Source organism: Grampus griseus (genome assembly GCF_964374135.1).
Source record: "Grampus griseus genome assembly, chromosome: 5".
Classification (NCBI taxonomy): Eukaryota; Metazoa; Chordata; class Mammalia; order Artiodactyla; family Delphinidae; genus Grampus; species Grampus griseus.
In genome coordinates, this window is record NC_138998.1 from 78585610 (window position 1) to 78598719 (window position 13110).

General features: G+C 38.7%; 1 protein-coding gene across 1 annotated transcript in view; it reads left to right on the forward strand.

The window, feature by feature from the left end:
• The window catches only part of TMEM39A (transmembrane protein 39A), a 30444-nt gene extending 20099 nt beyond the window's left edge, over positions 1–10345 (forward strand). The window contains exons 6-9 of the mRNA XM_082654777.1: positions 3909–4257; positions 5032–5219; positions 7204–7324; positions 9914–10345. Of these exons, the coding sequence (XP_082510903.1) occupies positions 3909–4257; positions 5032–5219; positions 7204–7324; positions 9914–10147 (892 nt within the window). The 3' untranslated portion in view covers positions 10148–10345. The remainder of the gene's footprint in view (positions 1–3908; positions 4258–5031; positions 5220–7203; positions 7325–9913) is intronic.
• The last annotated feature ends 2765 nt before the right edge of the window (positions 10346–13110 follow it).

A 13110-nucleotide genomic window follows, 5' to 3' on the forward strand; every position in this document is an offset into this window, starting at 1 on the left:
AACAGGTTTTGTGAGTGTTGCAAACTTTGTATACCTCAGTAGGGATAGTATCATGGCAGAGAATAGTGTTCACTCCAGTTGTGGTCTAATTTGCATTGTTGTCCAAGGCCTCTCAGGGTAGACTGCAGGGCTCTGTGGGACTAATGTTGAGTCCTGGATGTCAGAATTTTTGATGGATTCAGAGGTTACCCTGAGATGAGGACAGTTGTGAGAACCACCAGTGATTTTGGAGCTGCATGAGAGTGGAAGTCATGTAGTCCAGGCATGTGATTTTTAGGACCCAGGCAGAGTTCCTGGATAACTCAAGTGGAAACACCTTTCATTGCTCACCAGTCTTCATTGCTACTACAACAGAATCCCTCCCATGTACAAGGAGAGGTGATGGAGTTAACCTGTGGTTGGCAGAGTTCTACTGAAAAGGAGATTCAGATTTTTATGTGAAGCCAATTTCTATTAAAACTTAATTGAGCTGTATAGTTGGTATGCATTGAAATGAACATACCTAAAATGTATAGCTTGGTAGGTTTTAATACTTGTAAAGCCACGGATCCATCATCATAATAACAAACATACAACACCAATATCTACCTTCTGACATGTCTCCCAGGACTCCCAGGCAACTACAGTTGATTTACTTTTTTTCCCACTCAATTAGTGTTTTCTAGACTGTTAATATCATTGGCATCTTAATGTTTACTTTTGTATTTGTCTTTTTCTTTCATGATGCATAATTATTTTGAGAATCATCTAAGTTGCAGGTATGAGTAGTTCATTTTCTTCCTGAAAAATAGCAGAAGGGGTTTTGTGGTTTGTTTCCAGTTTGGCCACCACAGATTAACTATGAACATGTGCATAAAAGTCTTCATATGAATATATGGTTTCATATTCTAAAATGAATAACTGTACCCTTATGCATTCCTGTCAACAGTATGGAAGCATTCCAGTTCCCCTGTAGTCCTCACCAGTATTTGATTGGTATGGTCAGTAGTTAAAATATTGGCTGTTTTAAAGTGTGTAGAGGTATCTCACTATAGTCTGATTGCATTTCCCTAATGATTCATAATGTTGAACATTTTTATTGTGTTCATTTGCCAGGTGTATGTCTTTGATAAAATGCCTGTTCTTTTATTTATAACTGAGAAGACAAAAGAATAGTGTTGGAACTTCACTTTTCTTGACTTTGCTGGGTGGAATAAATGTTTCTGCTATTCACACGCACACAAAAATTCTGTTGCTATGGAAGAAACAGGAGAACAGTAGCTATTGGCAGACAATTAGCAATCTTTGGTAAAGACAGATTAAGTGGTTAAAAAATTTTCCTATGGTTAGACAGTTAATGAGAAAGACTCAGGCCTTTTTGATTCAGAGCCCTTGTCTTAACCATTACTCTAAATTCAGTAGTTCTCAAAATGTGGTTCCCAGAACAGCAGCATCAGCATCACCTGGAAATTTGTTAGAAATAGAAATTCTCAGAATCTACCCCAAACTGAAGCAGAAACTCTAGAAAGTATGGCACAGGATTTGTCTTTTAACAAGGCTGCTAGATGATTCTGATGCTAGCTCAAGTTTGAGAATCATTGCTCTATACTGTTTATGGTGCTGCAGTGTAAGCATGAATTTATATGGGTAGTGACAGTATAAAATAAAGGCATACTCAGAGATTGTGTGGCCAAGATGGCAGGAAGTCTTTCTATTGGTTGTACTCTGTTAGGTTCTAATTAAATTCCTTAAACGATTACTTAAGGCACTCATCAACTCAATTCATACAGAGTGAATTGTTATAAACATTTTTCATGATTCAGATTTCTTATAAGGTGTATATTTTACATCAATTGTTTCTGTATTTCTAGATTAATATTTCAGCTGTTTGAGTTGGAAACAAATGATTTAGTTATTCTATTTATCAACAATAGCTGGTTGAATCATTTAGAAGGTTAACCCTATCTAACTTGAAAGGCTTATTATGGATATATCGAGGAATATTTTGGCCAGACTGAAGAGGATTACCATCATCAAATGGCCAGCAAACATTTTCATTTTTTTAGATAATGTAAATAAGCTTTATTCTTGGAGGCTCTCCACATTCCTATAAAACAATGAAATAATCATGTAATTTAAACAAGTTTTATGTCTAAATATTTACTAACCCTTTTTAAAATTCATGAATCATTTTCTTTACCTTACAAAGCTCTCCATGCTCTAAGCCTTTGATGTTACCCTGTATCAGTTATCTATTGACATATGATGCTGTAACGAACATCCACAGAGCCATGGCAGCTTACCACACTATGTATTTACTGTGTATGTGTTGGGATCAGCTGGAAGTCAGGAGACTCTCCTGATCTTAGCTGGGTTCAGTCACATATGTGGGATTGACCAGCTGTCAGTTTAGGCAACTAGGACAGCTAAGCTCTGCTCCATGAGTCTCTCATGCTCTGGCAGGCTAGCCTGGACATGGTCACATGAAATTGACAGAGTGGCAAGCTCATTTCAAGCTTATGATCCTAGCATGATACTTTTGCATTTACCCCCTCCCATCCTACTACTCCAGGGCACATTCACAGTGGATCCCAGAGCTGCTGCTAACCATCTTCCTAACTTAGCAAGAAGCTCATCCTTTCTCCCTCTATAGAGAACTATGAACAAGTGACGTTTGTTAATTTTTTTTAAATAAAATTTATAACTAAATGTCTTTTTATTTGCTATTTTTAATATCTAAATTTATGTCAGTGAAATGATCATTTTATTTATTGGGTTGGCCAAAAAGTTCATTCTGGTTTTTCGCAAGATGGCACGGAAAAATGCGAACGAACTTTCTGGCCAACCCAATATAATATATACCTATACATACCTATGTTACAAAGTGGAAGTTACTTAATGAGGACTTGGAAAAGTGTTTAAAATTTTTTTAAGGAACCAAAGTTGGAGCAACTATAAGAAGTTACGAAAAGTCTCACAAATTTTCAGTCCTTTAGCCAAGTAATTTTACTTGTAAAAATTTATTTATTGTACTTTTAGAATTGTTTTCATTAATCCATCAAGTGTTTATTTAGTGCCTAGTATGTTTCAGCCACTATTCTAAGCATCAAGGGTATAGCAGTGAACTAATAAGCAGACTAAAATCTCTGGTTCTTGGAGCTTACATTGTAGTGAGGGGAGGATAGACCAAAGGGAAAAAACCCAAAATAAAAAACATGTAAAATATATGGAGTGGTAAGATCAGTGGAGAAAAATAACCAGGCAAGAGGAACTAGGAGTGCCTGTAGAAGTATGATGGGTGATGTGGTGGGGGGGTACGCAGGGGAACCCCCTCACTAAGAGGAGGAAACTTGAAGGGCAAGCCATTCAAAAAATACCAGGTGTACACAAAAATCTGTGTGGGAAGTTACTTATCCCAATGGTATTTATAGTAGTGGAAAGTAAGAAACAGCCTGAGTTCTAACAAGAGAGAAATAGGTAAGTTATGGTATAGCTACATGAGAATACCTTTTAGAATTGTTGCTGAAAAATATTTAATGCCATAAGAAAAAGCTCAATATATACATGCTACATAACCACACACCCAAAGTTAAAACAGCAGTATACAAAACAGTTTATACTGTATGAGGCTAAACATATAAAAGAAAAAGTATAAAGTCTGTGTACCCAACTGTAAAAATTATAAAAATGATTATTTCCGGGTAGTTTCTATTGTCGTGATTTTTTGTAGTTTCCTATTCTACAGTGAATATATATTGCCTTTGTGGGAAGAAATTAAAGAGCTTCCCAGATAATGAATTTGCTGTCAGCAAAGTCCCTATTATATTACGTTCACTCTGATGAATCATGACTATTTTACTAACACAGTTATATGATCTGATCTTAGGTGGCTTCTGTGGTCTCATTTTCATACTCCCTTTTATCTACAGGTTTGGTGTTTATGTTCCTCTCTGCTGTTTCCACCAAGATAGTAGAGCTCATCTTCTTCTTGCAGACTATAACTACATGGTTCAGCACCAGGCGGTAGAGGAGAGTGCCTCGACTGTGGGTGGCTTGGCCAAGTCCAAAGACTTCCTCTCCTTACTGCTGGAGTCTCTAAAAGAACAGTTTAATAATGCCACACCCATCCCCAGCCACAGCTGCCCCCTGTCTCCAGACCTCATTCGCAATGAAGTAGAATGTCTGAAAGCAGATTTCAACCACAGAATCAAGGAAGTTCTCTTCAACTCTCTCTTCAGTGCCTACTATGTTGCATTTCTCCCCCTGTGTTTTGTGAAGGTAAGTGGTTACCTGCTTTTATGTGCTTCCTGGATTTGTGTGTGAATGACATAAACTGGGTATTTCTTATTTAATCCCCCTTTTCTCTGTCTCCCCTTTGGCAGCCTGGATGGTGGAGTTCGGCTGCATCTGGAGTGCACTAATACCTGGTTGGTGGATAGATATTTCCATATCTGTGATGCACCCGTGGTGGTCCCCTCTTTTTTTCTTTTCTTTTCTTTCTTCTTTTTTTTTAAGATTTTTTTTTTCCACCCAGTTTCTGGGGAGGATACACTTGTACTTAGAATCCGTATGTGGTAGCTTAAGAGGACTGAGGTTTCAGTAAAATTCAGCCTACCATGGTTGATCTTATCATGGTTATCACGAGTTTCCTTGAATTTAATCTAACCTTTAAACTTTACTTTAGTAGAAAAGAAAAATGGTCTGGATGTCACTTGGGCCCAAAATCTTTTGGGTCATTTCAGTGTCCTTCCTTCACCCATTGAGAAGCATATCTGCAGCTGGAGTGGTCATTCACAGAGAGCATTCACTTCTAGAAAGGAAGCACTTAAAGAATAATCGCCTCTCCCTCCCAACCCTAACTCATACAGCCAGAAAGTCAGGTTGAAGGATTTTGGAGGACTCTGCTCTTGAACTTTCTGCACAGACAGGAGGACAACAAATGCATGGGTGACTCAGAGTGGCATTTGTCTGCAGGGTGTATGTACACGCACCATCCCTGCCTTCTTGCTCACCAGTACATGGATCATTTCTCTCTCTTCTGATCTCTTCCAGAGTACCCAGTACTATGACATGCGCTGGTCATGTGAGCACCTCATTATGGTGTGGATCAATGCTTTTGTCATGCTCACCACACAACTGCTGCCATCCAAATACTGTGATTTGCTACATAAATCAGCTGCTCACCTGGGCAAGTGGCAGAAGCTTGAACATGGGTCCTACAGCAATGCTCCACAGCACATGTAAGTAGGTTAGAGGATAAAACCATTTAACACCTTTTTACATGCTGCTGATCATGTTTATTTGCTTTGTATGTCACTCTTGTTCTTGGCTTTGAACACTTAATTTTTAGTTTTTGTCTACGTGGGTGCTTATCATCCCTCTAAACTGAACGCAGGGGATATTAACTCATTTCCACCACCATCCCCAGTCCCTCCTTAAATGCCTCCTACCTTTCAACTACCCAGTCACTCTAGAATGTGTAATTTATTTCCCAAGCTATAATCTTGGAGTTTTCTTTTCAGTCCTAACCCTTTGCCCAAATTCAGAGTCATGACATATTTTTAATTTTCTTTAGAAGACTGTGAGATTCATCTTCTCATCTTCATTGCCACAGCTGAATAGCTGCTAGATAATTGTCTTATACTTAGGCAGCTGGAATTTGCTTCTCTCATCTTTTCTTTCTAATAAATGTACATTTGTACTAGTGATTTTCCTAGCCCGCATTTTATTTGTTTGTTTATTTTTGCTTTTTGGGTTTTTTGTTTGTTTTGTTGTTGTTGTTTTAGCCTGCATCTTTAATTGTGTTTTTCTTTTCTTCCTAAACTCACTAATGAATGTTGCCCTGCTTTTCCTAAATTTGAATGAAAACTGTCCCTAAGTGAGTTCTTTCTGAGTATTCCTCTCATTGTGTCCCCCTATTAGTCATTTCTCTGCATGATCCCTGTGGTCCAGAATGACTGACTTTAGAACCCTTTTATTCACTTGCTTCTGAGCCTTTCATCATGCCTCTCTCTCAGACCTGGACCATCTTCATCTTCCTTTTATAATTTGAACATTTCACAAATTTCATCACCTAGAAATTCTTTCCTAATTAAGGGGGACAGATTGAGGTGACATTCCCTTCCCCCTCCCCCTCAGAGTGCTCCCTTCAATTATTTGCCTTGATGTCTGATACAGATTAGCACAGGCCTTCAAGCCCAGGAACTGAAAGAGATTGGGCCAGGCTGAAAAGAAACCCGACTGTGGGCAAAGGACAAATTTCAATAAAAATTGAAAATACAATCCACAGTACTAGTACTGTACATCTTCAGGCTCCTGATGGCACATGGCCATGAGGTGTATCATCATTTTAATGCTGGTAAGTGTGAGCAAGGCCGACGGAACATTTTCTGAACTGGGAAAGCTTCAGGGTGCTAGAATTTTTTTTTTCTTTAACATATTTAAAATGCTGTCCCAGTTCTTACCCTAGGAAACTAACCTTTCCAAAATCAGGAAGAGATGAATTAACTTAGATTTTTTAAAAAGCTTAACCTGAAGATTCCCATCCCCACCCCAACTCCATTACGTTGGTGCTGGAAAGAATGAAGCTTCTTCCATAACTTCTTTTTCCTAGAGAAACCTCTATAAAAAAAACCCAAGAAAGTGGTAAAAAGAAAAGTCTGTGTGTCGGTACCTTGTGTGTCTCTGTGTTCTTCTGTATAGCTTCTCACATATATGAAGCATTTGAAGTGTGTGATAAATGAATAGATTTTCTGTAGCTTTTTGGGATGTAATTCTGTAGTAAATGTCATGTTAGTTTGATAATGTGTGAATTTCTCCACTACTCTTACTACCATCCACTCTCTCTTCTTGTTTGTTCCCTCTAGCATTTCCACCAATAGACTCTGCTCACTTGGGATTGAGGTGACAGTCCACCTGCTTACACTGGATTTTCTGGCTCATAGATGCCTTCCTTACACATTTATTTCTGCTTGTTCTCCTAAGCCTCTTAAGTCCTTTGACACTGAGTTAACTTTGCAGTTTCTCTCTACTATATAGCAATGAAGTTATAATAAATCCTTTTTGACTGCTTCCAGTTTGACCATGGAATTACTGTATTTTCAGAATTCAGGCAGATGAAGCCTTGAATACTTAATCCTTTCCATAGAAGTATAGCTGGCCTTGCCAGACACTGTCTTATCTGTAATTGCCAATAGGCTAACATTGCATTTCTTTCTCCCTTAGTTGGTCAGAAAATACAATATGGCCTCAAGGGGTGCTGGTGCGACACAGCAGGTGCTTATATAGAGCCATGGGGCCTTACAACGTGGCAGTGCCTTCAGACGTATCCCATGCCCGCTTTTATGCAAGTACAGCTTATTTCTTTTCAAACATAAGCTTAGGAGTAAGTGTTAGGAGGTTACTCTGTGTGTAAGCATCTAGCACAGTGTGTAGCACATACTAGGAAATTAAGACAGGGTAATTATTTTACTACTATAATGGCCTCTGTCCTTTGGAAATATCTTCTGAAAGGCAGATTGAAGGTGAAAATACCTATTTCTCAATTTTAATAGCTTGACTGATTTCTCTAGTTACATTGGAATTTGTTGAGTCTAGTATTACTTGAAACAAGTACACAATTATTTAAGACTTCCATTTTTCATCTTACAAATTTTATTTGTAGTAGTTTGGTTTAGTGGTGTCCTTATAATATATCTGTGTATCTTTAAGCAATATTTAATATAGTAATAATGTGATGGTTTTATTTTTTGGTATTTGTCATATGTATCATCTCCTTAAAATACTTTGACTTCCCCTTTGAAACTCAGGCAAATGCCATGATCTGTGGCCTTTTACCTTCTCTTGGATTAAAAGGAAAAAAGGCTTAAAAGTTTAAAAGGAAAAAGCAGTAGACACCCACTAAATCCAGCTTCTGTTCCATTTGAATTTACACCTTGGGTTATGTTCGATTTGATTTTTCACTTTTCCAGAAATTCTGGCTCTAGGAGGCAAAAGTATTTACTTATAAGAGAAAGGCCAGCTGATTGATGGGAGAGGGGAAAAGAAGGTACATGCAGGGAACTGTTTTTAGTAAAAATGTACATAGTGCAGTGCATTGCCTTTGAATGGAGACCATATTCTGAAAAAGAATTGGAGATTTTATTTATTTTTTAGATGCTTGAATCCCTTTCTCCCTCCCATCACTCCCTCCATCCCTCCCAGTTCCTTATGAGGGTACTTGGATTTCCTGGTTCTGCGGGCGTTTGCTACTAAGGGCCTTTTAATTAAATACTGGAAACTTGCATCAGGGCAGGATGCTTATAAATAATATGGTAGGGGAGGGTGGGGCAAGGTGAAAGGCCTTTGAATGAGGGAAATACCGTAATCTCCTAGACTCCTGTGGGATTGCCTTAAGATGGAGGAGTGGACTTAGGTTACAACTACATAAGCATTTGGTTTCTACACAGAATATTTAATTCAGCCAGCTGAGTTCCACAGGCCATTAAGGACATCTGTTGGCTCTTGCAGTCCCCTGGAAACCTACAGTAACCAGATAGTTTATTAAAATTTTCTGCTTGAAATATAAGTATTTTCCTTGCTAGTGTTGGACAGCTGAAGAATCAGGTGGAATCCATAGAAGAAAGATTAAGGAAATTAACTTGTTACTGATTTTGCGTGACCAAAGTAAATCAGTGCTTCTCAAAGTGGTGGTTGGGTCACTTAGAGTCAGAATCTCTGAAGGATCCTAGGAATTTGCAGTATTTGCATATTTGGAAATGATTCTTAGGCACACTGTTTAAGAACACTCACTTAAAATGTGCCTATTACCTGTAGCTCTGGCTGTCCTCACATTTTTACTCATTCGGTTTATAGCTTACCTGCACATTTAATTATAATTGTTGTAATTGCCACAGAATCTGAAATTGCCTAATTTTTTTTTTAGAATGTTAATTCTGAGCCAATTTTATACATGATATTACTGGAGATCATGTAATAAAACCCAGGTTAAACATGTTCTTCCTCCCGCAGAAGGATCCTGAGAACCAGTTACCTTTCAGAGCTGTCATGATGATTTGGTTTTATTCTCAGATTCGAGTCCTGAGGTCTAAATTATTCTTTTAGATCTGATATACTACCATTATCACAGTTTGCATTCTTTGACTCTGTCTTCCTATTCATAATACATTTTTATTAGTCAACCAGGATTTAGCCTCTTAGACTGAAGAATTTGGTGGGAATGAAAACAGGTCTGTTTTTAGCCAAACTCTAATTCTGACTAATTTTTCCTTCCTTCCTCATTGTTCTGTCTTTGTTCACTCTACTTATCAATACCCAGAAAAACTGAACAAAATAAAACAGACAGCATGGTGGGTAACAGTTTAAGAAAAAAATTAAGAAATTACTGTATTGATATTTCAACTTATATTACCACTGCTCCCTGCAGACTTGTCTAGTGTAGGTGTTTATGTCTTAGACCAGCCCACAAACTAACAATGATTTTTGTATTTTTAAGCGGTTACATTTTAAGTGGTTATGAGTTACCTACATATAATATCCTCAGTTTTTGTCTCTTGACTTGAGAGTCTAAAATATTTCCCATTTGGTCCTTTATCCAGCCCCTGTCTTAGATAAATAAATATACTTTTGGTTATCTGAAATAAAATATATACCTAAGATAAAATCCAGGAAAAATGTTTGAGGCAGAGTTCTTTTGGATATAATCCCTTTTCATGTCTCGGGGTGTTGAAATAAAATGTATTTCATTATTACTTGAGCAAAAAAGAAGGGGTTTGGGTCTCTATAGCAAGAAATAGCCTGATTGATACTCAATAAGCAGATCTGCTTGTTAGTGCACATAGGAGCCTGTAAATATGAAATGATTTTAGAAGAAAAATGTGAGAATAACTGCAGTCTTTTCTATGAAATAACATTTTGCTTTTTAACTTCCTTACAGTTCCTGTTTCATCGTCCATTAAGGCTGTTAAATCTGCTTATCCTTATTGAGGGCAGTGTTGTCTTCTACCAGCTCTATTCCTTGCTGCGGTCGGAGAAGTGGAACCATACACTTTCCATGGCTCTCATCCTCTTCTGCAACTACTATGTTTTATTTAAGCTCCTCCGGGACAGAATAGTATTAGGCAGGGCATACTCCTATCCACTCAATAATTATGAACTCAAGGCAAACTAAGCTGCCTCTCAACAGTGAGGGAGAACTCAGATAAAAATATTTTCATACGTTCTATTTTTTTCTTGCGATTTTTATAAATATTTAAGATATTTTATATTTTGTATACTATTATGTTTTGCAAGGTGGGGAGGGCAAGGGACATTAAATGTATCCATAAACAAGATGATGTGATCTTTCATGTGTTAGTATATCTGAATAATATACAGAGGAGAGGTGTGCCTCTCCAGTAAAGAGATTGATTTGTTTGTATGGCTCTGGAATAACTTATTCACTTATGAACACATCTCATATATCACTTGACACAGTACCTTTTGTGTGTCTACTTTCCTTCTAGTCTTTCTCATTATCTTTAGTCCTTAGCTGGCCTTATTGCTACAGAAAGAGAGAGATCAGTGGAGTTGCCTGACAGCACTCATTGTCTTTTTTTTCTGATTGGCAGATAGTATTGGAATGCATGGGGCAAAAGTGGGTTTTCGTCCTGGTGGGGTTCTCTTTGCTGCCTACTGGGAGGAAGCATTTCTAAGGTAGGAACTCAACGTTCTATCTGCCGTATGACATTTAAATATACTTTTGTGTAAGCTCTTATGTCCTGAAACAGGATATTGTTCTCATTTTCCCTGTTCTTTCACTTCTTTTGCTTGTAAAGATTTTCCTTTTATTGTTAGCTGTTTTGAAAGAATACTTTTTAGGACAGAATAGAGTGCCCAAACTTATGAAGGAGCTGGTGTGTGACTAGATCAGTGGGAGAAGATGAGCACATATCCCCTGGGCTGGGGTCTGGGCAGGTTGAAGACACCAAGTTACTGGAGGAATGGATGCAGTCTAGCAGCAACTCTGCTACAGAGGCATGTTTAGAGTTACCAGCAGAAGTGAAATATGAGAATTTACTTTTTTGTCCTCAGGTAGTTTGATCTGTGTGTGTTTTGAATTTCATACTCCAGAACCTTTATGTCTGTGAGCATTAACCCCTTTCAGTCCATTTTCTTGAGAGGTGATATACTTAGTCAGTTGATGTCACTAGTCATCTGAATTTCTGAGGCCTTGTCTTGAGAGCCTGAAATATATTCTCATGTGTTTTCTATGCTCACTTTGGCTTTTTTACACTGAAACACAATATGGCTTATGAAGTAAAAAAAAAAACAAAAAATCACGTAATTCATAAACTGGCTCTGAAAACCGTTCTTGCAGAAGAGTTCCCAACAGGTTTTCAGCAAAGGCAGCATTGTGAGGAGTAGGTGTGTGTACAGCTACCCAAGGTGACTACTATGTGTGACCATTGTTTCCTTAAATATTTTGATGGATACACTTTTTTTTTTTTAAGTTACATAATTTGGCAGTCAATATGAGTGTATTCAGTCATTCAACAAATACGTGTTGGCCACCAGGCACTATTTTATGCACTGGGGATATAGCAGTGAGTGAGAAAAGCAAAGGCCCTACCTCAAGAGCTTACCATGTGGGGGGCGGGGGGTGCAAAATATGCTGTAAACAAACATATAATTTAATGTCTCCTGGTAGTAGCAATAGGTGTGGTAAAGCAAAAATTAAAAACAGATCAAGGAAATAGAAAGTGCTAGGAATGGCATTGCTAGAAGGCATCTTTTTTTTTTTAAATAAATTTATTTATTTATTTATTTATGGCTGCGCTGGGTCTTCGTTGCTGCGCCTGGGTTTTCTCTAGTTGCGGCGAGTGGGGGCTACTCTTCGCTGCGGTGCGCGGGCTTCTCATTGCAGTGGCTTCTCTTGTTGCGGAGCACGGGCTCTAGGCATGCGGGCTTCAGTAGTTGTGGCTCGCGGGCTCTAGAGCGCAGGCTCAGCAGTGTGGTGCATGGGCTTAATTGCTCCACGGCATATGGGATCTTCCTGGACCAGGGCTCGAACCCGTATCCCCTGCATTGGCAGGCGGATTCTTAACCACTGTGCCACCAGGGAAGTCCCTAGAAGGCATCTTCGAGGAGATGATTTCTGAGCAAAGATCAGATGAAGCAAGACTGAGGAGAATTCCATGTTACAGTAACAGCAAAGTGAGTGCCCTCAGGTGGGAATAATTTTGGTACATTGGAAAAATAACAAGATAACCAGTGTGTTGGTTGTTTTTGTAAAGTGGTTCAGCCTAAATATGGTGGTTCTTGAGTGGGGGAAGGTGGGAGAGCTGCCATCTCAATATTCTTTCCTTAGGGTCTTGAAGATATGCTTCTTTTGACTAATATTTTGGTGAGATTACTTGACAGCTAAGAGCAAAATGGGTGGCCTGGGTATAAAGATGTCTCATCACGATGGCCCCAGACTGGTTCTGTCATTGAAAAGTAGCCCAGATAACTGGGCTAATAATAGACTAGTCTATTATTAGAGATAATAGACTAGTCTTTACACGCCGGCTCAGCGGCCATGGCTCACAGGCCCAGCTGCTCCGCGGCATGTGGGATCGTCCCAGACCGTGGCACGAACCCGCGTCCCCTGCATCAGCAGGCGGACTCTCAACCACTGCGCCACCAGGGAAGCCCAATAGACTAGTTTTGAAAGCTGACATGATTCCACCTTCTGGTTTGACCTGTCTTGGCCATATTCTAAAGAAGTAGCACAGGAGGACCAGATGCCAACCTGGCCAAACAAATGAGTGAATATAATAAATAAAAATTAATTTTGACTAAAGGAATTGCAAAATGCCCCCCTTCTCCTTCCAGATATGACAGCATCAGGGAGATAAAACCCTTCAGTTCATCACGCTTCTACTCATTTTAGCTGACATTTGTAGATGCCACATTCAGATGGGGGAGAGAAGAATTACTAGTTACCTGTGTATCCTATTACTTAGGGATCATGTGATATAAAGGACACCATCTTTGTTTAGTGATAGGGGGAGATGCATGCCCATTAAAGAATGGCCTTTTTTTTGTAATTGTTAAATATTGGGAAATGGTATGTGGAAAAAATGGTATAGCAAAAGATCAGTTAGGTGAACT